The 23,159-nt window shown below is 55.2% G+C and overlaps 2 protein-coding genes and 1 non-coding gene across 7 annotated transcripts; 2 read left to right on the forward strand and 1 right to left on the reverse strand.

Annotated features, from left to right (window-relative positions):
• Positions 1-105: 105 nt before the first annotated feature.
• Positions 106-10,433, reverse strand: LOC136301561 (discoidin, CUB and LCCL domain-containing protein 1-like). 4 transcript variants are annotated; one of them, XM_066204670.1, is made up of 15 exons: positions 10,325-10,433; positions 7,474-7,695; positions 5,174-5,311; positions 4,666-4,717; positions 4,408-4,480; positions 4,120-4,253; positions 3,935-3,972; positions 3,622-3,816; positions 2,827-2,948; positions 2,574-2,742; positions 2,366-2,458; positions 2,083-2,173; positions 1,850-1,887; positions 1,570-1,686; positions 106-1,123 (listed from the first exon to the last, which is right to left on the reverse strand). In XM_066204670.1, exons 1-15 carry the CDS (start codon positions 10,428-10,430, stop codon positions 735-737), a joined length of 1,977 nt encoding a protein of 658 aa, XP_066060767.1. In that variant the 5' UTR covers positions 10,431-10,433; the 3' UTR covers positions 106-734. The 4 variants fall into 4 exon arrangements, with proteins under 4 accessions (XP_066060767.1, XP_066060765.1, XP_066060766.1 ...); XM_066204668.1 differs by having other exon boundaries at positions 3,935-4,253; XM_066204669.1 differs by lacking the exon at positions 10,325-10,433 and having other exon boundaries at positions 7,474-7,954.
• Positions 291-417, forward strand: LOC136301604 (U11 spliceosomal RNA). The gene has a single exon (XR_010723909.1). It is a non-coding gene; the product is annotated as a U11 spliceosomal RNA (small nuclear RNA).
• A 164-nt stretch (positions 10,434-10,597) lies between the features above and the next one.
• GMEB1 (glucocorticoid modulatory element binding protein 1) lies at positions 10,598-22,420 on the forward strand. Of its 2 annotated transcripts, XM_066204672.1 has the most exons (10): positions 10,598-10,981; positions 12,374-12,534; positions 13,438-13,520; positions 14,465-14,589; positions 15,390-15,493; positions 15,910-16,064; positions 17,186-17,314; positions 18,032-18,169; positions 19,123-19,245; positions 20,319-22,420. In XM_066204672.1, the coding sequence occupies exons 2-10, from the start codon at positions 12,407-12,409 to the stop codon at positions 21,020-21,022; spliced, it is 1,689 nt and encodes a 562-aa protein (XP_066060769.1). In that variant the 5' UTR covers positions 10,598-10,981; positions 12,374-12,406; the 3' UTR covers positions 21,023-22,420. The 2 variants fall into 2 exon arrangements, with proteins under 2 accessions (XP_066060769.1, XP_066060770.1); XM_066204673.1 differs by lacking the exon at positions 10,598-10,981 and having other exon boundaries at positions 11,311-12,534.
• Positions 22,421-23,159: the final 739 nt, after the last annotated feature.

Here is a 23,159-nt window from a genome sequence, read left to right on the forward strand (position 1 = left end):
GTGCGCACCATGACGCTCCCGCCAAGGGCGCTCCTCCTCCCCGCCCTTCTCCAGGGGAGAGGCGTGCCCAGCATGCCCCGCGCGATTTGCATAACCATGCTCGGCTAAAAAGCGGGGAAAACGGCACTTTTTTGCGGGAAAGCCACAGAAATGGCCATAAGAAATGGGTAACGGAGGATAAAAGAATAAACACACCGAACATCATATTTTGTGTTCTGCGGCACCCCTCACCCTGACCTATCCGGTACACCGGTGCTTTCCGATTGCCGGTGGGTGAGCGCAGACGCTCTAAAAAGGGCTTCTGTCGTGCGTGGCACGGGGGGGCTGCGCGCCACCCTTGCGGAATCGACATCAAGAGATTTCGGAAGCACAATTTTTGTGAGAGGGTTGCCGGTAACCGCCTGTTCCGGCACCCCAGCATCTGTGAAAGGCAGACAGAGACTGTGCATCAGAGGAGTGTAAAATGCTGCAAAAGCGGTTTTAACGCTCCGGTGTGTGTTGTTGCGTCCGAACGGCGGGAGAGGTGGCACAATGACTCTTAACACCCTAGGCCGGGTGGGTGGTTGCATCCCGGGCCAACAGGCGGTGGGGGGCACTGAGCTCCACATCTGTGTTTCTTTATATAATACATATATTTACATAGGATTATTTTAAGAAAGCATCCTGCTAGCTTGGGGAAGTTCCTCCTTTACACACCTTCCTTCGCCCAATATCGTACTACTGTGCTCCCCTCCTCACAAGGCTTCATGGTACACATGTGTGAGGGGACAGTGCCTAGGCCACCCATGGGACCCCTCAGAATAGGGGCTGCCAGCCTGCTCCACCCCAGCTGGCAGCTCCCCGGGCCGCAGGCCAGGGGTCTGGTACTGCACTGGGGAGCACCCGGCAGACCCTGTGATGCTGCAAGTGCTGCGGCATGTGCCAGTGGGCTCCAGCTCACTGAATGGCATGGCGTACTCAGGCTCTGGTGGCAGTGGCTCCGCGTACTCATGGTGCTTTCCTGGGACGTCATAGTGGCTCAGAACCAGCGGCAGAGTGTAGCCCTCTTCCAGGAGTGGCTTGAAGGTGGAGGGACCTGTCTGGCTGCTGGGGCTCACCTGCAGCAGGTCTGGCTCAGCGTACTCTGAAACAGGGAGGCTGCCGTGTCAGGAGGGTCATGGTGAAGTGGCAGAGGTGGGTGGAGTGGGTTGAAAAACTGAGCATGTTTGGACTTTCAGGGATAGGAAAACTGCCAAAACCCACCCAGGGCAGGGCACCAACCCATGGAGACCCCACATTCCTCTACCACACCACAGAGAGGGCCTCCTGCTGTCCCCAGCCACCCTCCAGTGCCAACAGCTGTGATTGAGGTGGACTACTACTACTAAATAATGTGTGGTGTTATTACAATAAATTATAATAATTAATTATAATAATTAAATGGGCATGTCTAATTTATCAGGGCCTGCCTGTTCCACAGGACCACGATGCAGGAGGGGTCAGACCAGAATGGGGAGGGATGTGCAGTCGGGAAGATTCGGCTCCCGCTCTGGGCTGAGAGACCAGTTCATATGCTGATGTCCCCGTTACCTGGTGAATGGGTCTGGCTGAAGTCCCCTGGTGTGGGGGCCATGGGGAAGGAGGCCAGGCTGGGGGCTGGCAGGCTCTGCAGGGAGCAGACCTGGCTCAACTCCAGTTTGGGGTACCCTGGGGAGGGAGAGGAAACCCTCAGTTGTCACAGGCAACTGGACGTGCAGGTACTCGTGGGGGGTAGGACAAGTCCGAGCTTGGCAGCAGTACCAGTTAAACCAGCTTGCACCCCACGGCACACAGACCCCTGATTTTGGGGAGGAGTTGTGGACCCTTTTACCTTTTGTGATCCCACAGTTCAGTTCCACTGCTGACTTCCTGCCAAGAGGAGAGGCAAAATGGGGCAAGAGGTCCCAGCTGCCCTGTGCCCACCACCCCCACCCATCTCCTCACACCCACTGCATGAGGGGCTGCACCCCTTGGGATTTGGTGAGCAGCTGGATGAAGCTGCCACAATTTGGGGAAGTGATGCCAAGTCCCCCAGGGCAAAACAGGGGACAATACAGGACCAACCTCTTCCTGTGACAGAGGAAAGCCAGGAGCAGGAGGCAGGAGCAGAGGAGCACAAAGCCGCCAATGAGCAGCATCACCAGTAGCGTGGAACCTGGAGAGGGAGGGCAGTGTCAGCCCCCTGGGCCCCCATCTCACCCCTCTGCACCCATGAGAGCCAGGAGCCCACCTGGGCCCACTAGAGGAGGAAAATCAATGTGTTCCCACAGGGGGATGAAGCCCTGGTGGCACCTGGAACACCAAAAGACAATGCAGCACCCCAAGGACAGCCCCCTTTGGCACCCACCTGCCTTCTCTGGGTCCAGGGTGATGCCAGGGATGGGGGTGTGGCTGGCTGGGCGGCTGGTGGGTTCAAGGACCTCCCTGGGGACACTGGGCACTACGGGACAGAGCAGGAACCGTGACTGCGGGACCACCACTGCGTGCACAGGAAGGTGAAGGCCCCAGGAGGACATTCTGGACATGGGAGTGTGAAGTCCTGTGGAGGGTCTCACCGTAGGGACGGGGTGCGTGGACCCGTACCAGCTGGCAGCCCACCACAGCCACCTTCATGGCCACGTGCTGGTGCCAGCTCTGCGGTGTGACACGGATGTAGCGGGTGACCATGGGGGGGATAAAGGCGTTGGAGACCTCCCCCTGGCTGTCAGCATTTCCTTCAAACACCTACCGGAGAGGGTGAAGGGACACCAATGGCCAAATATCCATGGGCAGGGCGTCTCAGCCCTGTGATGTTCTCCCCATGCCCACCTTGTCCTCCTGACCACTGCTGCCTCTGTAGGGTCTCCAATTCTTCCCGTCGCGGCTAGAGGAGACATGGTAGGATGTCACGTAGTAGTTGTGCTGCTCGGAGGAGCCCTTTGTTATGATGCCTGTGAATGCAGGAGGGGGGTCCCTGTTGTCAGTCAGTGGTTGCGGGGCTGGGGAAGGGTCACCCTCTACCTCACTGCCTCCTACTCCGAGCTGGAATAACCCCCATCTCTGGGATACTCAAGACCCAGCTGGGAAAGGACCAGGAGGGCAGGACATGTCACCTGGCAGAGGGGTTTTGGGTGGCAGATTCCAGTGTGGGATGCTCTGCTCTGCCCCCAGGAACCAATAACCTCCAGCCCTGGCTGCCAGCCCTGCATTCCTCCCTCCTCCAGCCTCTGGCTGGACAATGTCCCCATTTTCCTCGCTGTGGTTGCCAGCCGCTGGCACACAAAGCCCCTGCTTTTGGCAGGCTTGGGCCGGACAAAAGACGCTCACTGGCACCAGATGCAAGAGCATAATATTAACTTGTTAATCCCAGAAATGGCTACAGATGAGGGGGGCAAAGGGACAAAAGGAGGACAGGAGCAGCGGGGAGGGCTCGTGCACTCTGCATCTCAGTTTGCACCAGTAAAACCATGGCACAATGAACTCCAGGGCATTCTGGGAGTTATGGGGGTGCAACTGCCCTGGGCAGTTTTATGGGGATCAGTGAAGCTGGCACAGTGGGAGGACAGTGGTCAGGGTGGCACGGGGACACAGGCAGCTGTTGTCCCTCTGATGGCCAACTCTCACCTGTGACATTCCTTCGGGTGCCCAGGTCCAGCTCCAGCCAGGCAGCCTCGGTGCCAGGTTCGGCTGCCCAGGAGTGGCCAGTGGTGCTGAGTGCTGCCCGTTCGGCCACCCAGGCTCGGTCCTGGCCCAGCACATTCACCTCATGCCACCAGGATGAGGCATTGAAGGCGACCACCTCCAGCACATCATCACAGGCTGGGGACAGGGGACAGCACACTGGGAACCTCAAAACCCCAACCGGGCACACGGGGGTGGCACCAGGTCGGACAGCTAAAATCATGCCTTCATTTCAGGGGAAATGGGAAAAAAATACCTTTGTGGAATATGAGTCGCTTCTCGGAGAGAGATCCCCTGTGTGGAAGAAAGCACCAGGGAAGCATCAGATGGGGTGAACAAACCCTGGGGTCTCTGAAACGGAGGGGTGGCAATTTCCCAGGGCCAGCATGGGTGTGTCCCACAGCTCCATGTGGAGCACAGCCCCAGCCACTCCTCACCCACCTTTTGGAGCGGAGCCCGTTGGCAAAGGCTGACTCATAAAGCGTGATCCCCTTCTCCCGGGACAGGGTGACCTGCCCGCCCAGCTCATCCGCAATCACCCCAGCATGCACGGCTGCCTTGCATAGCACCGATGTCTGCAGGGAGCGGGGAGTAAGGGCAGACCCCCACAGCAGGCCCAAGCACCCCAAGGCCATACTCATCACCTCTGGGTTGCTGGGGGTGACAAGCAATGGCCACACATGGTGTGCGGACCATCCCTGGTGAGTGCACCATGGTCCCCACACTTACGTCCCGGTAGCCCTGGCTTGGGTTGCCCCAGATGTCCCCATGGATGTCCTTGCAGCCTGCAGGGCAGTACACACTGAAACACATGGTAAGGGTTGGGTCAGGGCTCCCTGCCATCCAACCCCCTCTGCATACCTGCTCTGCTTCCCATCCCACTGGAGCTGTATCTCAGGAGAGGGATGGGGATGATACCAGGACTGATGGGGACCCCTGCAGGAAGTGACAACAAAATGGGACCATTCCCCACCCCTGACCACTCACCTGACGTGCTCCTGGGTGTAGTGGGTGCCTCGAACCAGGCAGGAGACCAAGTCTGCAAGGCAGGGACACCCCAGGGTGAGGAACCCCTGCCTGCCCCACAGCATACACCCACTTCTGCGCCAGGGCACCCCATTCCCCTTTCCCACTGAATCCTGCTCCTCATTTGGCTTCTGCCTTTCATGCTCCCGTGTCTGGAGGGGCAGGGAGGGATGCCCCTTGGTCCCTGCAGTCATTGGCCCCGTGGCACAATCTATGGTGCCTGTGGCCCTGCCTGATATTGGGCTGCCACCTGACTTGGGGGTTCAGGGTTCTCCAAGGGGTCTCAGCTGGCTGTATGGCCTGCAGGTCTCCCATGTTTGCCCCTCGGCAGGGAGAACATGGATGTTCAGGGAGCTCAGGGCAATGGGAGCTCATCCTGGAGTCAGTAAGGAGCTCCCTTCATGCCCCTGCATGGGCCAGGACACATCCCAGGGGTGTCTCTGCATCCCAGGGGATGCTGCCCCCATACCTGGGTGCTGTGAGGTGGCATAAGACAGGAGGAGGCCTCGTCCTGAGCGGTGGCTGGTGCTGTTGAACATGACGGTCACAGTGCTGGAGTTTGTCACCAGGAGTGGGGCAGAAGGGACGGAGTTCCTGCAGTAGGGCCCTGCCAGCAGGGATGGCACCATGGAGAGGATTTGGAATCCTTGGGGACATGCTTGGGCACCTGGACCCAGGACTTCACGTCCCCCGGCTTGGCCCTTGCCAGGGCCAAGGGGGGCTCAGGCATTTGGGCTGTGCTCAGTGTGGTCCCAGAGTTGTTCCACATCCAGGGTGGCCCATCCCCAAGGTAGTCCCAGCACCAGGGTGCTGAAAGATAGTCCCATGCAGCATGGCTGCATGTCAGGCTGGTCCCATCCTGAGGATGGTGCCATGTTCCAGGATGGTCCCACACCAGGGCAACTTCATAACAGGGTGGTCCCATGCCCAGGCTGGTCCCAGCCCCAGGGTGGCCCCATTGCCCTCATTGGGCACCTGCCACCACATCCCCCAATACAGCGACTGGTACATGTGACATCACTCCATGGGACCCCAAAATGGGAGCTGTCTCCTTGTCTCCTCCCCACGTCCCCCTTCACAGGTGCTGCTGAAGCTGTCTCTTAGACTGCCTACCCCTGCCCCCCGCCCATTTAATCCACATTAATTTGTATTTCCATCTCCCTGATTAAAACTTCAGCTTAGCAGGCAGGTGGATTCCTTAGGGACATCTCTTGTCCCAGCTGGGGACAGAAGGTGGCCCCAGTCCCTGGACTGCCATCACCCTCTGTCCCCTACATTGCCCTGCTCTGTATCATGCCCATCACCAAGGCCTCTGGGCACTGAGACATGTTTTGAGCAAATGCCAACGTTGTCCTGGGGACAGGGAACTGTGTCCCTGTGTTCCCCTGGGGATGCCGGCAACACCTTCCCCTTTGCCTCAGTTTCCCTACCCTGACCCACATCGTCATCCTGGCTGGGTCATATTGAACTGGGAGGTTGATCCCAGGGTACGTGGGAGAGATGTGCACGCAGAGATGCCACACGTATGACAGAACTGAGGTCTGCATGATATGCAAATAAGATCCAGATGACCCACATGCAGATTTCCCTTCCACCAGTTGCCAGATACCAGCGCTGCCCTGGGTCAGTGGTGCCACCTCTGTACGGCTCTCAGTGACAGTGTGGGAGCTGGGAACTCCTCGGCTGCCACCCCCATGGGGACCCTGCCACGTCCCAACAGAATGAGGCCAGGGGCCAGACACTGGCTCTGAGTCAGTGGGAAAGAGTCCACAGCCTCTGCCTGCTCCAGCCGCTTCCTGAAAAACATCTGGAACTTCTCAAGGGCCAGTGTCAGCCACAGGAGAGGGAGTGGAACCAAAGTTCTGTGTCATGCTGGCATGGCCTAGTGGCACCCAAAGGGGCTGTGGGTGCCTGGCCACCTCCCCCAGCCCCCCAAGAGCATCATCCGGGGGTTCCCCTCTTTCCCACATTGCTGTGTCTCAGCCTGGGGCCAGGATGTCTTTTAGCTTTGGGGACAATTATGTCCTTGAGGCCACAGCAGATGGGGTGGGAAACAGGACCTTGCGTGCTGTCACCCCTCTGGGGACTAGCCCAGAAAGAGTGAAAGCCCTGAAGAACAGGCAAAACTCCCAGTCCCATGGATCCAAGCTGGCTCCTCTCCATCCCATCACATCTCCTGCCCCTCACCAGGGCTGATCCTCCATCCCACTCCATCACTTGATGCTTTCCCCTATTCCCAAGATATTTTTCTCAGCACTTGTCATGTTCTCAGTGCTGTCAAATCCCTCCAAGACCATTAAATCTGTCTGGGAAAATCCTGGAAGCACTAGGGCAGTGGCTGGGCTGACAATTATTCAGTGGCAGCATCTGGTCCCATCTGGGCATTTCCCCCCCCCCAAGCTTGGCAATAATCATCTCCTTGGGAACCCACTCCCTCCGATATCCCCATTTGCAAATATTATTCTCCTTTGTTATCCTCCTCCTTGGATATCATCCCCTCTGTTTAGGTACCCCATTACTCAGGTATCCCCATCCTTGGATATTTCTCTTCTTTGTATAACCCACTCATCAGATACTGGATATTCCCCTCCTTGGATACCCCCTCCTCAAATATCCCCTTTCTTGGATACTGCCCCACTTGGTTACCCCCCTCCTTAGATATTCTCCCTTCCCATGATGAAATCAGCTAAAATCTCAGATTTTCCTGATATTCTCCCTGTCCACAACATTGTATCACCCCTGCCTCAGTTCTCCCAGGATCCCCCCTACCGTAGGCAGTGCCAGTCTGGGGGTCAGCGAGCAGCAAGGAGCTGTGGGCACAATGCTCCGAGGGCTCCAGATCCACATCCCCTAATGCCAGGAGTAGGGAGGTGCCCGGAGGGGCTTGGAGCCGCCAGCAGCACATGGTGTGGTTGGGATACGTGCCCGGGTAGTTCTTGGAGCTCAGGGTGCCACTGTGGGGTGTCAGCAATGTGTGGCCACAACCATTTCCTGCAGAGACACGGGAAAGAGGGCTCAGACAGGCAGTTCCCTGCCTCAGTTTCCTTCCTTGGTGAGACACCCAGAACAACCTCTGGGCACCTGCAGCCTCTTCAAATGTTTTTGTCATCTGAAACATCATTTTCTGGTGGCTTTTCTGGATGCTTCTGGCACTGGGAACGGTTCACAGGGAGATCCAAGGATGAAGCTGCCATAGTTTCCCCCACAGCCACACAGGATATCCCTCAACCTCCAGCTCCTCTATATCCCCCAGTCCAGGAGAACTGCAATTTGGGGGGATATAAAAGGATTCAGGGAGAGAATATCCCCACTCCATGGGGCTGTACAGCACTGGGCAGCCCCCAGGACCCCCCCCAACTGCAGCCTTGACCTTGAGGATAACCTTGGGCAGCTGCATCTCCATTCCCTCCTTCCCAGGATGATGCCAAACCCATCACAAAAGGGGCTTTTCTCTGGGCTCACTGCCTCTGGCCATGAGGGAATATCCTGGAAATAAGCTGAAAGCATCCGGCCTTGAGACCCGGCCGGAATTTCTGGGCAGGACTGGGGTGCAGGGAAAGGGGGAAAGCACACTCAGCCCCACTGTGTGGGCCTGGCATTTGTAGGGGCCCAGTGCTCAACACCTCCTCCCCACATCCCCCAAAAGCTGTTGCTCCTGCCAAGCATCATCCTGGCACAGCCAGAAAGAAAAGGGATGGTGGGCACATATTTGCCCAGCCTTGGCTCCCCTCGCTGTCGCTGGGAGACGACACAAAGTGCCACCAAGGGAAAATCCTGCAGGGATAAAAAAGGGGAGGATGGATGTGAAAGATGCCAGTCCCCCCACAGAGCCCCCTCCTCCCCAGCCTGTGGGAGGGGCTGGCATCCAAACTGGGGGAGGTTTATCCTGTGGAACTGGGAGAAATCACCAACTTTACCCCCTTCTGGGCAGCGTCCACTGACACAGCAGAGTGGGGAAGGATCAGGGCCTCCAAGAGTGGGGGCTGGGGGGAAAGTGGGAACCCCAGGCCTGCCAGGGCAATAGCTCCCAGAAGGGTGCTCTGCTGGATGAGAGAAATTTGGGGTATTTGGGGGGAGTTTCTATCACAGAAAGTCAAAGCCATTGGGATCTGCATGGAAAACTCCATGTGGCCAGAACAGCTGGACATGTGAGTCCAACTGGGGGGTTTTGGATGGATTCCCCCAGCTCCATATCCATACTGGTGGTGCAGAGGAGCCGTGGCGACCCATTCCGGGAAAAACCAATCCAAGGAAAGGAAATCTTTGTTAAAAACATCCTGAGTGTGACCAGCGCATGCCGGGAGGGAATGCCAGAGATAAACTGAGAGCTGCAGGCACTCCTGGGAATTTGGCTCCAAAGATGCTACCGAGGGGCCAGGAATAACCAAGACAGAGCCACGGGGACTTGCCCCCAGCCATGGAAACTTTACTCCCCTCCCAAAAAATGTGAAAACTGGATTTCCGGTGGGTGAGGGTGAACTCACGGCCGAGCCCCGCTGGGGTCATTCCTGCCAGGGATTTGTTTGTTTTCTGACAGGATGCAAGAAAGACACAACAAGGCAATGCTCTGATAAAAGTCCGGCACACTCCTGCCTCTGTCACGCTGCGGGCCCCAGGAAAGCCCCCCCGCTTCCCCCAGTGGGTTTGGGATGTGGTGGAAACAGTTGCATGATGAGCCTCAAATCATACTTGGGGAACGTAGCGGGATTCTGCCTCCAGTGATCCCAGCCTGTCCCTGAACCTCAGTTTCCCCTCGAGGAGAATCATGCCTTGGATGACCCGTCGTTGTTTCCTCTCTCTTGGATGAGCTGGGGACGAGTGACACCGGGAAACACGAACATTGGGATCACGTTTGGGTGAATATTTCCTCGGGGTCGACCTGGAATCCGCGGCCACAAACCCCCCCCGGGAGCGACGCTGTCGGGCTCCGCGGCGTACCCGGGATGGAGCCCACTGCCCGGCTCTCCCGGCTCTGCACGTAAACTCCAGCGAATCTCTTAACCCGTGGATTAGGGGTTCCCTGGGAAAGCCCTGCAGGCGGGATAGAGCCGAACGCTGGACTCTCGAGACACCCGGGGTAGTCGCCACTGGAGGCAGCTAGAGAGAGCTGGGGGAGCTGCGGGGAAAATGGGCGGGTGCAGGACCGGCGTGATGTGAGGGTAGTGGAGGCAGAGACAGAGCTCGTCCCATCCGGTACCAGAGCAGAGGGACACTGCGGACCCCGTCCTGGACCAGTACCAGGACAGAGGGACGACGGGGACCCCGTCCAGTCCGGTACCGGGACAGAGGGATGGCAGAGATCCCGTTCTGGAAAGGAACCGGGGCAGGCGCACCACGACGACCTTGTCCCGGTGTGGTCCGGTCTAGACACAGCGGGGAACCGTTCCCGGGAGCCCATCCTGGTTCGATCCCACACAAAGCGAAGAGCCCGTCCTGGACCGTCCCGGAGCAGAGGCGAGCTCGTCCAGTCCCCCCTTCCCAGTCCCCATCCCGCACAAAGTTCCGCTCCCATCCCGGCGAGCGAAGCGGAAGCTCCGGGGGTACCGGTGGGAGTGGGGCTCCCCATGACGCGTGCCGGTGTGAGATGTCCCGCCGTGGGTGCTCCGTAATCAGCACTCACCGTCCTGTGCACCGGCCGAGCGCAGCCCCAGAGGGCCGAGTAGGAGGCAGCGGCGGACCAGCGCCAGCGCCAGCGCCCCCGGGGCCGCCCCGCCGCCCGCCCGCATCCTCCTCCCGCCGCCGCCGCCCCAGCACCGCCGCAGCTCCGCAGCGCTGTCGCCCCGGCCCCGCCCCCCCCGCCCTGCCGCGCCCATTGGCTGCGGCCGCCCGACCCCGCGTCACCATTGGTCCGCCTCGTTGTCAGTCGACCGGCCGCGCGGCGGGGGCAGTGGGGGATTCGGCGGGCCGGCCGTGGGAGGTCCCGGTGGTCCCGCCGGGGCTGACTTGAGGCGGGGCGAGAGATGCCCGGTGGCGCGCTCCACGACTCGCTGCTGGGTCCAGGGGGGAGCGAACCTCGCCGTGACACCCCCGTCGGCAACTCGTGTCCTGGGCTGGCGGGCGACGCTGCGAAGGCGATACTGCCGGCGGCCACCAGGGAGCAGCACAGCGCCGCGTGCTTCATCGTTCGGCCCCTTTAAAGCAGGCGGTGGCCGGAAGTGCTGGCGGCCGAGGCCGCGGCGGGCATTGCGCATGCGTTGCAGCTGCCCGGCCCGCCTTCCCCCCCCCCATCCCCCCGTTCCCCCGTCCCACAGCCCCCGGTCTCGGCCGCTCGCCGACGGTAAGACCCAGTCGGCGCCGCGCTACAGGGGCCGGAAGGGGTCATGCGCCGCGAAGGGGCGGGGCGAGGCGGGAGGGGGGCCTGGCCCCGCCGAGAGCGGAGGGAGGGGTCGCCGCCGTACGTGCCGCCGCCGCTGCCGCGAGGGCGGGCGCCGCGCGCGCGCCGCTCGGGGGGGGGGAGGGGGGCAGCGGGGGGTAGCCACCGCCGTGGGGAGGGGGGGCGAGGCCACGCCCCCTTCCCGGGCAGGCCACGCCCCCTCGCTGGCGTGCGCGCCGCGGGGCGGCCCCGCGGGTCCCATGTCACGTGACCTCTCGACCCTAGCGCGGGGGAGGCGGCGACCCCCGAACCACAGCCCGGAGACCTCGCGGGGTCCGGGGGATTCCCCTGTGGAGCCCCCTCCTTTTCACTTAAGGCCTCGGCGTGATCGCCGCCGCGATTTTTCCGTGTCCTATTGACCCCCCGCGCCAGATATCGTGGGGGAGCCCGACCGTCTCTCGAGGGGTCCCGTGTGGGTCTGTCTGTTCCCCGGAGCGGGATGAGATGCGGGGATTTACGGGAGTCCCACACCTGGAGCCGGCGGTTGGGCGCGTGGCCCCTGTGCTGGCGGCTCCCCAGGTTTGTCCTGGTGTATCCCAGTCAGGGGATATCGAGTCCCGTCACCCACCAGGAGATCCTGACCTGAAATCTCTGAGATTTAGATGGGATACTGAGAAGAAATTCTTCCCTGTGAGGGTGGTGAGGCCCTGACGTCGGTTGCCCAGAGAAGCTGTGGCTGCCCCTGGATACCTGCAAGTGTCCAAGGCCAGGCTGGATGGGGCTTGGAGCAACCTGGTCAGGTGGAAGGTGTCCCTGCCCATGGCAGGGGGTGGACAAGATGAGCTTTCAGGTTCCTTCTCCCCCGAAGCATTCCATGATTCTGAGACTGGCTTTCCCAGCAGTTTGCAGACCCCAGGCTTGCAGGGATGATCTCCAGCCCCACACTGTAACAAAACCACCTCTGTGCCTCGTGCACAACCATAGGCACAACCCCTGGGAATGCATCTTCTCCAGGACCCCCTGTCAGGTCCTCCTGAGGTAGCACCACGCCTTGACACCAGCTTCTACTGGGAAGAATCATCCACATGGATGTTCCTGGTAGTGAGGGATCAGAGCATGCCAGGGGTGGACCAGAGCATCCCAGCGGTGGCTGGAAGCACAGCTGGTCAGGGCTAGTGAGAGAAGCTCTGTGTTGGAAACAATTTCTTGCCAAACCCTACCCAATGTAGGTTTTTTCCTTGGTGCCAGGTTGGGGGGTTCAGAGCTGGAGAGAGCTGCTGGCTTGGGAAGTTATGAGTGGGATGACACTGGGAGGATCTGCCTCTGGGATCTGTTCCCAGCTTTCGTGGTCCACAGGGAGGAGAAAACCTCACTGGGTTCATGTGAGAGATGGCGAATGCCGAGGTGAGCGTCCCTGTGGGTGATGTGGTGGTTGTACCAAGTGACGGGAATGAAGGGGAGAACCCGGAGGATACCAAAACCCAAGTGATCTTGCAGCTCCAGCCAGTGCAGCAAGGGTGAGTAGGATGGTACTGGTGTGACTGGGAGGTGTGAGGTGGGATGGGGATAGAGCATCACCATGTTTTCCAGATCTCCGTCGGTTTTGTGCCATGCAGAGGAGAGAGAAAATACAACAGATTAAATATTTTATGTGTATAGCTGTCTTGGGGCCTTCAAGGGCTGAAATTGTCCTGTGAGGCTGTGGTGGTGCAATGCTACCGGATCGTGGAAGCAATGCTGTCCCAATCTTTCTCTTCCTTCTCCAGTCCCAGGGTTGGTTTTTGCCACACTGCAGCTGCTGGAAGTGGTGGTCTGTGTGTTCAGATCTTCATGTGCCTCTGTGCCAGCTCTCCCCTAAAATAATCCTCTTCTAAAATAAAGTGGGCCAGAGATGCGGAGGGAATTTTGTGGCTCCCTGACAGCTGCTGCAGACAGTGGCTTCATCTTCACTCTGGATCAATTAGGGTGGAAAAAAACCTGGTTCTAGTTTGTTAATATTTTCAGGGCTGGGTGGCTGTGGGCCTGACAGTGACTTCCCTTCGTGGTCATCTGTGCTTCAGTGTCACACAGGGCTAGAAGGGAAATCTTGGGACACTGGGCTCTGCTTCCTGCTGTCGAGGGTGACAGAAAGCAGAGGGAAAGGGCCAGGGAAGCCTGCAGAGCTGTCTCAGTGGCGCTGGCAGAGTGGAGGGTGGGGTGACAGCACTGGGCATGCTTCTGTGTGTGTCAGCCCTTGGGGTTACTAGTGTTTTGTTTTATTAGCATTCGCCAAAAAATTCCTGGTGATTGAAATTGTATCACACAAAATTAATGTCTCTTGAGGACTGGCAAAAAAGAAATTTACTTAATTTTTTAACCCTGTGTTGTGAATCCTAATTTCCCATGATTTATTTGTTTATGGATGGCCACTTTCATCACAGGATTTACCAAGAGGGCTCTGAGGCCAGCGCTGCTGTGGTGGCCGTGGAAACTCACACCATCCACAAGCTGGAAGAAGGGATTGGTGAGTTCCCACTTGGCGTGGATGAATCCCGTCCTGTGCAGGGCTGGTGTCTCCAGTTCGCTGGGTTTCCTTCTGGCTCTGCCCCTGCAGATGCTGATTCCCAAGCATGGATGTGGGTACAGGGGCTGGGCATACTCTGGAATAAGAGTCTGCTGTTACTGCTTGGTCTCAGAGTCCTGGAAGTGTGATCCTGGCTCTCCTGCAATGAATGGTAAGGGCTCCCATGGGGCCCAGGGGAGTCAGGATGTCACCTAAGTCCTGGTGTGCAGACACTGACAGCAGGAATGATAGTGATGAGGACGTGGTGGCTGAAGCATCAGGCACTGGTTGTGAGGTCTTTGCTGAACCAACTGGTCTGATGGTTTGGATTGGATGTTCATAAGAACTGAGCAGGTTGGCTCCAAGTGCTCTCTGCCATGCTGAGCAGTGTGTGGGAAAAGGCTCCTGTCACCATGTGCTGTCACTAGCTCTTGACTAGAGTTCTTCTTCTGTGGGTATGGGTATTTTGGTAGGATTAACAGAAACTCTGCACATGAAGATAATACATTATCAGTAAATATCTAATATTGTTGCTTAAGAGATACCAGAGCTGCAAGAATCAGAGAGGTATCTGTGCTTCAAATTTTAAACCATTTTGTTGTCACTAAGATTGTTCTCATTGACACGTCCTCCCTTATAGATGTGTTGGATTTCTGAGTTCATGTTCTTTATAGATGAGCTTCATTTGGAGCATTGCTATACCAAAAAGCAGATGCCAGTTGTTGTTAGAGTTAATCTGAACTAACTTTGAGAAGATGAAGAGAAGACTGATCCTGAACTGGGATCTGCCCTTTTTTTTTGGTTTCTCAAGTGCAGGTCTCACAACCAATGAGCTTCCAGCTCCCACCTTGTGGGATTGGAGCCTCTTGGGTGGAAAGTTTGATTTTAAGCCATTCCTCCCTCAGACCCCAGCACCCTTGAAACCAGTGAGGAAATCGAGATCGCCTATCCCATCACCTGTGGGGAGAGCAAAGCCATCCTTCTCTGGAAGAAGTTTGTCTGTCCAGGAATTAATGTCAAGTGTGTGAAGGTAAGGGAGAAACTCCAGTGGATTCATTCTTTGCTCTTTAGGTGTGCTGGTTGGCCTCCACAGGCCAAGTTTTTTTTGTGTTTCATCCTAACTGAGTCCTTGCATTGTTGGTGCTAATGTTGATTTTGATGGGGAGAAGCATGGAAAGAGGGGGTTAAGGAGGGAAGGATATCACTTCATGTTTCAATTGTATTGGCCCTTGAGGAGGGACTGAAGGCAGGCAGGAGATGTGTGTTGAGATCTGGCAGAGCTTTGCCCCCTCTCCCTTTTCCTCAGTGTCCTGGTACTCCACTCCTGTCATTTCCTTAGTGAGCAGGTTGGATTGAGAAGGGAAATCTTGGTGTTACCTTTTCCCACACATGGCAGTGTGACAGCCAAGCCCTTTGTGCTCCTGCCCCTCAGCAGGAACTACTCAAGTCACTGGAGCAGGGCAGAACAGATGCCCAAGGTAATACCTGTGTCAGCTGGATGCTGCTGGGCCACTGGATGTAACAGAAAGCTCCTGTAGTGATCTCCAAAATGACCATAAATGTTCATAGGAGATGATTTGGTTTATATAAAGCCTTCAGCGCTGTTCTTGGTTAGGTCTGTGTATACCTATGGTTGGCAGGTCATCCCTACAGACATGCTTCCTGGAGCTGTGAGCATTGCTGTGCCCAGAGGATTAAAGCCGGGAGTGATCTGAGAAGCAGTTCCTCCCTCAGGGTGGAAGTGGGGGCTCAGATGAGCTGTGTTGGATGTTCCAATCCTCCCAAGTGATATTACCCTATTTGCTGAGCCTTTGCTTGTCTTGTTGCCAGTTCAATGATCAACTGATTAGCCCAAAGCACTTTGTTCACCTGGCTGGGAAGTCTACCCTGAAGGATTGGAAGAGAGCCATTCGCCTTGGAGGAATCATGCTAAGGTATTTGACCCTGTCCAGCTGCAGGGCTCCACCCCTGCAGCTGCAGGTCCCCCAGCAGGCATTTTGTCTGCTTTGCAGTCCCCAGAAGGCTGCTTGGAGGCCCAGAGTACCCAGCCAGCAGCCTGCAGAGAACCCAACCCGATGATGTGAGGGTCAGGATCCCTCACCCTGGACAGAAGTGGCATCACCTGGGGAACCTGGGGTGGAACAGGAGTGAAACTCTGTGTGTGAAACTCGGGGTCTCTTGTGTTTTCCATTTGAAAGCCTTGCAAGAGATTTTTTGGGTGCAGAGGTGGCCCTGGGATCTCCCTTTCTCCTTCCTTCCCATGGCCATAGCATTCCCGGGTAGAATACTCCCTTTTGTCTCTAGGCTGAGATTTGAGCTGAGCCTGATTTTATCCCTACTCCTTGCACAGGAAGATGATGGATTCGGGGCAGATTGATTTCTACCAACACGACAAAGTTTGCACCAACACCTGTCGAAGCACCAAGTTTGATCTCCTGATCAGCAGTGCCAGAGCACCAGTGCCAGGGCAGCAGAGCGTAGTGCAGACTCCAACCTCAGCTGATGGTAGGAAACCAGTTACCAATGCCATGGGAACTTCCCTCTGATGCTCCTCTCCCTCCTACACACACTTCACACCATCTCTGTGGGCACATCAGGGCAGTCCCACCAGGAGATTGCTCTGGTTTCTGGGAAGGAAACTGCTTCTTGTGTCTGATTGGAGAAGTCTTGGCAGCATCTGTAAGGGAGCTCTGCTCTGCACGACTGAGTAGGCTGGAAGACAGCTGGCATCAAGCAGCTGGTTTCCAGAGAGGCAGCCTTCATAGCCAGGAGAAGGATTGAGAGCTTTGCAGGGATCCTTGTTCTGGGATCATCACATGAGCAAACACTTGTGAGAGTTCGTACAGCATTTTCCGATACATTTTCCATTTGGGAATCTGTTACAAAGGCATGAGTTGGTCCCAGGAGTGAATTTAGAAATGCTATCCTCCTTCAGAATATCCATGAACAGGATGTGGTGGCTGGACAGGATTTGATTGTCATTCCAGCTGCAAGTTCTCAGTGATCCTGCGCTCCATGGCAGAAATTGATATCTTTGCTGAGGTTAAGGGAGAAAACTATTCCCAGTTGTACCACATCATTAAGCTGGGTGGGTTACATTTCTCGGAGCCCCTTGGTGGGTGACATGCCAGAGCTGTCCATAGGCTAAGGAGAATCTCTTAGAAAGCACCATAGCCAGCTTGTGGTTGCACATTAGTTTAGTCCCAAATTTGATTAATAAACTTAGAATTGCATCAGATCCATTTCCCTTCTATAAACCAGCTGGGACCCCGGCTCCATTTCGTGAGAGAGTAGGGGTGCAGAGCTTCCAGTAGATGATGCAAGGGGAGAAGGGTAGCTGGGCTGAGCCTTATTTGTTCCCTTCTTTATTCTGATCCTTTTCTGTTCTCTTGAGCTGGGACTCCAATGTGCAAGGCACATGGTTTTCCCTACAGAAGCTCCAGAACTTTTCACAATCAAGAGTTCCAATGAGAAGCAGCAATATTTGCTTTTAACTGGTTTGGTTGAAAGAAGCCAAGCACAAATCTGACCCAAAGAGTGAAAGAGAGCCTGGGGAGGGCTGAGGGGTTGGGAAGCAAAGCAGGGATTCAGGCTGTTGGAGGGAGCTGATGGGGGCTTTCTGGCAGGGAACATCACCCAGATTGCGCTGTCAGAGGAGAGTATGGAAGAGGGGATCGAGTGGAACTCAGCTCTGACAGCTGCTGTCACTGTGGCCACTGAGGAGGGGATGAAAAAGGATGCGGATGAGATCTCAGGTAAGCTCAGGGTGCTTGTTGTGTGTTTTCTTCCCCGCTCCTCCCCTGTTACATTTTGGAAACCTAAATCCTGAAAATAAGTAAAGTGTGGGCAATGACAAAGCTGTCCCCCAGCCCCTTGGATCTCCAGCATTATCCAGGCATTCAGACTTTCTGCCAATGGAGCTCCTCACCACTGTAGGACTTTGGCCCTGGAATCGTGGCTGATGGATGATCTCTCAGATCAGATGTTACTGGTTAAAGTGAGGGACTTTTCTGTTTTATTCCAGGGATGTGAAACACATCTGCCAGCCTGGAGCCAGGCTGGAACCAACCAAGAGCAGAGTCACGTTTGTTCCCTGTTGACTCTATGTTCTGTGTCTCTCTGCCTTGCTTTCTCTTGTTGTATCAGTATGGAAGCTTAGCCAGAATTTCCTCAAATGATTATTTTAAGCTCTGCACCTTGCAAAAATGTGAAATGTTGCCTTGGTAGTCATGGACTTGCTTAAAAACTTGTTCCTGATTTGCTGCCTGAGTCCATTTTGCTTGCTTTGGGGTTGTTGTTTTTTTTGTTTTGTTTTTTTTTCCCCCACGTCCTGTCCACCCCAATAGCCAAACTACCTTGCAAAGGTAGTCACCTTGAAAAGATACACTTGCCTGAGAGGTTTAAGGTCGCCCTGTGGGAAAAATGCCAAATGCTTGTACATGCTGACTTCTTTTCCTCCTCTTTTGTGCCAGAGGACACGCTGATGTTCTGGAAAGGAATAGCTGATGTGGGGCTGATGGAAGAGGTGGTGTGCAACATCCAGAAGGAGATAGAAGAAGTCCTAAGAGGTGTGCAGCAGCGGTTGGGTCAGTGTCCCTTCCAGATGACAGGTAGGTTGTGAGGAAGAAGCCTCAAAAGGGCAGTTGCAGGCAAAAAACCCCAGTGCTAAGGGTCCATTTCACCATGTGAAGCTGGTGAGTCAGGATGGGGAGTGAGTTCTCACTCATTGGCTGAGTTATGGGAGCACAGTCTGTGTTCTCAGCCTGCCCAGCTGTGAAGTGCCTTTGCTTCAAAGCACAAGCACACACCATTCCATCCTGTTCTCTGAGCAAGTGACCTTGGCAGCTTGCTGGGACCATCAGATGCCTGTCCACAGCTCCCAGCCAACATGGATGCTTTCCCAGAGTCACTCGGACTGGAGTTACTCAAACACTTCTCTGTGACACTGCAGGCTTAAACAGGTCCTGCCCCCTCACTTGTTCAGCTTTCACTGGTGCCAGAAAACCTGTTTTGGGGGCTCCCTAATCTGGTTTAGCACATTCCCCTGTGAATACCTCTTGTTGATGCTCTTCCTGAGAGAACATCCTTGTAGCCACAAACTTCATTTTACCCAGGATAATTTTTTTTTTAATTTTCTAATTTCACTTTGGGCTGGTGCATCTTTGTGTCTGGTAGGTGTCAGTTTTTGGGAACTGTGAGTGATTGAAGTCAGTGGCTTATAATAGACATTTTGCACAGCTTTCAGTGGAGCTTGGCATGTTAATGACACTGTCAACAGCATAGGGTGATAATTTGTAGGTGGAGAGCTCCTTTGTATCTCTATGATTGCAAATTACGCTTTCATTTGCAGCAATTAGGAGCTGCTTGAGTGACACAGCTCTGTCCAATTCGCTTTATTGTGTGAATGGGATTATTTAATCCTGGGATGTCAGAAGGATGAGGGAGTTGGGTTTCCTTTTTTCAGCTGGCCCTTGTGAAAGAACAAAGCAGTAGAGAATTTTTGGTGTAACAGGAGCATCTTTTAGTGCCCAAGTCGTAACATCCCTGTGCCCTTTCCTTGGAGATGCTGCAGTCCTGAACAACGTTGCCCATACATTTGGCTTAATGGACACAGTCAAGAAGGTACTGGACAACAGGAAAAACCAGACAGAGCAAGGAGAGGAGCAGTTTCTTTACACACTGGCAGGTAAAGTGCCTGATAAGGGTTCACATCCTGCTGCTACTCTTGGGAATGGACATGACTTTCCTTCCACACAACCCCAATGAATTAGAGTTAGCATTCAGTACAGGCTGCCCCAAAACAAGTGCATCCCAATCCCTTTCTGAGCTAGGGCTTGACTGGAATTTCCTCTCTCCTGTCTCACAGAGAGCAGTTGCTTGGGACATTGGACAGCCCAAAGTCTGTGCTCTTTGCTGCAGATGGGATACTGTGGGCATGAGTCCAGTTCCCTCAGGATTAGGGATGGGACCTGCCAGCTCAGTGCTGTGCCGTGGTCACCTGAGCCATGGACTATGTGGTGCTATACCCAAGCTAATAAGCCTCTCTGAGTATGGGGTGCTGAGCCTCTGCTTGTCTTGGCTATCAGGGCTATCTGCTTGTCTTGTGGTGCTATTGGGTGTCTTGCTCAGCATCTCCTGAGCTGAAGCCACTGACTGACCTGGGATCCCCAGAGTTGCTCACTGGTTGTGTCTCCCTCCTCACCATGTCCTGTAGGATCTGCTGTTATCTGAGATGTCTGAGTCCCCTACTGCCCTGGATGAATGAGGTCACTGTGCTACTTCTGGCTCCCAGTGTTCTCACTGACAAGGGTTGAGGGGGTTGTTTCATTGACCCAGGCATCCTGCTGGCTGTCACCAGCGCAGGTGCTTGGCTTGTGGGGAGGTGACCCAGCCAAGCTCAGGGAGCAATTCCAACTGCCTGGGGTGGGGGTTATCCACTCTTCCTTGCAGGTGGGTTTAGCTTGTAGGGAGCAGAAATGTCCATCTCCTTGTCAGTAGGAGTAGCCAACAAGTATGGAATGTTACCTGTATCTTACCCAGGCGCTGGCAGCCAGAACATTAATCAGCTGCTATATGGGTGGCAGGAGAACCTACCCTTTTCCTTCAGTGCCATTTGGTCTAGAGGGAGAAGCCAAGATCAGGCTCACTGGGTGGTTGGGTGACCTTATGTCACAAACCTGGGAGTGATGGTTGGTTCTGGAGCCCCAGGAGTTCCTACTTAGCCTGGTGTGACATGTTGCTCAACCATTCCCTTTGCAGACCTGGAGCGGCAGCTGGAAGAACAGAAGAAACTTGCCAGGGACCAGAAGGCCAAGTCCCAAACCATCCAGAATGTGGTGCTGATGCCCATGAGCGCTCCCAAGCCCCCCAAGAGACCCCGTCTGCAGCGCCCAGCCTCCGCCACCATCCTCAGCCCCTCCACCCCCATCCAGCAGCCTCAGTTCACTGTCATCTCCCCCATCGCCATTGCGCCTGTTGGACAGCAGTTCTCTGTGGGCAACATCCCAGTGGCAACCCTCAGCCAAGGCTCCAGCCCGGTGACTGTTCATACCTTGCCATCTGGCTCCCAGCTCTTCCGATATGCCACTGTGGTTTCATCCTCCAAGACCAGCTCCTCAGACACCGTCACCCTGCACCCATCCTCCAGCCTGGCACTGCTGAGCTCAGCAGCCATGCAGGACAGCGGGGCCCTGGCCAACGTGGCAGCCATGGTCAACCCTGTGGAACTGGTGGCCATGGAGTCTGGCATCACTTCCGCCATCCAAGCTGTGGAAGGCACCTCGGATGATGGGCAGACCATCATAGAGATTGACCCAGCGCCAGATCCTGAGGCAGATGCAGATGAATCAGAGGGCAAAGCTGTGATCCTGGAGACGGAGCTGAGGACTGAAGAGAAGGTGGGAGATGTGGAAGACCATCAGCACCAGGTCCATAATGTGGAGATTGTGGTCTTGGAAGACTAGTGGGGAAGGCAAGCATCAGTTAGGGGAAGAGTTGGGAATTTGTTTTATTTCAGGCTTTTTTGTTAAGCATCTTTTCCAGCCACCCCATTTATTGCCATGGATATTTTCACTGTACTATATATTATATATATATATATGTAAAATTTTGTTTTTTAAAACAAAGCTGGAGAAACATGTGAGACATGGATAAGGCTCCGTCTCTGTGGAGCACTGAACAATACCACCTGTGGCAGGGTCAAGGAGAGACTGGATCTCTGCTGGACAACCCAACCAGGAGGAACTAGCCATGCCTCGGTGCTTCTGCTCCACGGCTGCTCTGCCTGGAGACTTTCTTTGAGAGACAATAATTCTTGAGTGTGGATGTGGCTGTGAGAAGGGGTGACGGATTTGGGGTGGAACAGGTACCTCATTTGCATTTTTATTTTCCCCAGGGAAGGGAATTCTGTCAGACTCTTCACTGTCACCTCAAATGGGATTTTTTATTATTTTTCTTGCTTTGGGGAGGCCAACAGTACAATTGATTTACTGTCCCTGTTCTCCTCCTCCACACAAATTGTTTTTATATCTCTATTTTTTTGTATTTGTTTGCTCTCTCCCTTGTCCAGATTTCCCACCTGCAAAGCCCTGAGACCTTCTCTCAGGGTCTCTGTATCCCAATCTCTTCTCCTCCCATGGCACTTTTCCCCCATCTATTTCCCTGCCTGGCAAGGCTCGGTGCTGCAAATGCCGCTTGAAGACTCCGAGATCACTTCAGCCTTCTGTATAAGGCAAAAAATATCAACCCAAGCTCAAACCCAGATCCTTCCCCTTGGCAGCTCAGCACCGCAGGGACCTTTCAGGGTGTACAAAGCATGTTGTGCTGTTGCTTTCCAGGAGAGCCGGATTTCGGATCGGGACAGTTTCTGTTTACACTGTGTGCTGAGGCTGCTCTGCGCTTGTCACTATTTGTTTGGTGGTTTTATTTTTGTATTTTTTTTTTCTTCTTTCTTCCTATAAGCTCTTGGCAGGGTTAGAACTGGCGCATTGCTGAAATACTGTGCACCCTGCTGTTTTCCCTCATACCCTCTTTTTTTTCAGTGGCTGGAGATCCCTTTGGGCTTTGCCATACTGGGAAAATGGAAGGGGGAAAGCACTGGGTGGCTTTAGAGCTACAGAGGTTTGGGAGGGCTGGGAGGGTGGGAGCTGCTTGGCTGGAAATATTAAGCAAAACAATAGCAAAGGAAACACACCTGGGGAGGGTGGGGGGAAGGCAGGAAGATGTGTTTGGCTATTTTTTTGCATTAAAAGGAAAAATGGAATTAAGCTCCAATAGGTCTTTTCATTGGAGAGGTGAAAGGCAGTGTCTCCGTTGCCTTGGGGACAGCAAGGCATGGGCAGGGATTTCTGAACCCCAATTTGTGAGGGGTGGTCGCTGCTGCTCTGATCTTGGCCTCTGGGAAGTGTTTCCTGGCTTGGAGTGGAGGTGGGAACAGCTGTGGTAGCCAGATCCCATGCTCAGCCTGGAGAAGAGAAGGCTCCAGGGAGACCTCAGAGGCCTTTCCAATGCCTACAGTGGGTCTAAGAGAGCTGGAGAGGAACTTCGGACAAGGGCCTGGAGGGACAGGACAAGGAGGAATGGCTTCCCACTGCCAGAGGGCAGGGCTGGGTGGAGTTACGGGAAAGAATTCTTCCCTGTGAGGGTGGGGAGGCCCTGGCATAGGTTGCCCAGGGAAGCTGTGCCTTCCCCATCCCTGGAAGCGTCCAAAGCCGGGTTGGACAGGACTTGGAGCAATCTGGGATAGTGGAAGGTGTCCGTGCCTATGGCAGGGAGTAGAACAAGATGAGTTTTTAGGTCTCTTCCAACCCAAACCAGTCCGGGATTTTGTAGTTTTGCATCAGGGATTCACCTCCTTCCATATCCAGCCACCTTCCCTCCATTCTTTGGCTTGCTCCTTGCAGGTAGCCCCCTGACTGAAGGAGAATGGGGACCTTTTCAGGACCTTCTTCCCCAATCCAGGCAGACAGCAGATCCTGTCAGATCCCTGCTGGAGCTGTTCCCGTCTCTTGGCCGGGAAGTGGGGGTGAATCTGGGCTCCCTGCTCTCTGTATGCCTGCCCAACAGCCAGGTCGCCCCCTTGACCTGGGTGGGAGTCCTATA

This window comes from Chamaea fasciata, unplaced genomic scaffold (assembly GCF_029207755.1).
Source record: "Chamaea fasciata isolate MVZ Bird 193981 ecotype frontalis unplaced genomic scaffold, bChaFas1.0.hap1 SCAF_26, whole genome shotgun sequence".
NCBI lineage: Eukaryota > Metazoa > Chordata > Aves > Passeriformes > Sylviidae > Chamaea > Chamaea fasciata.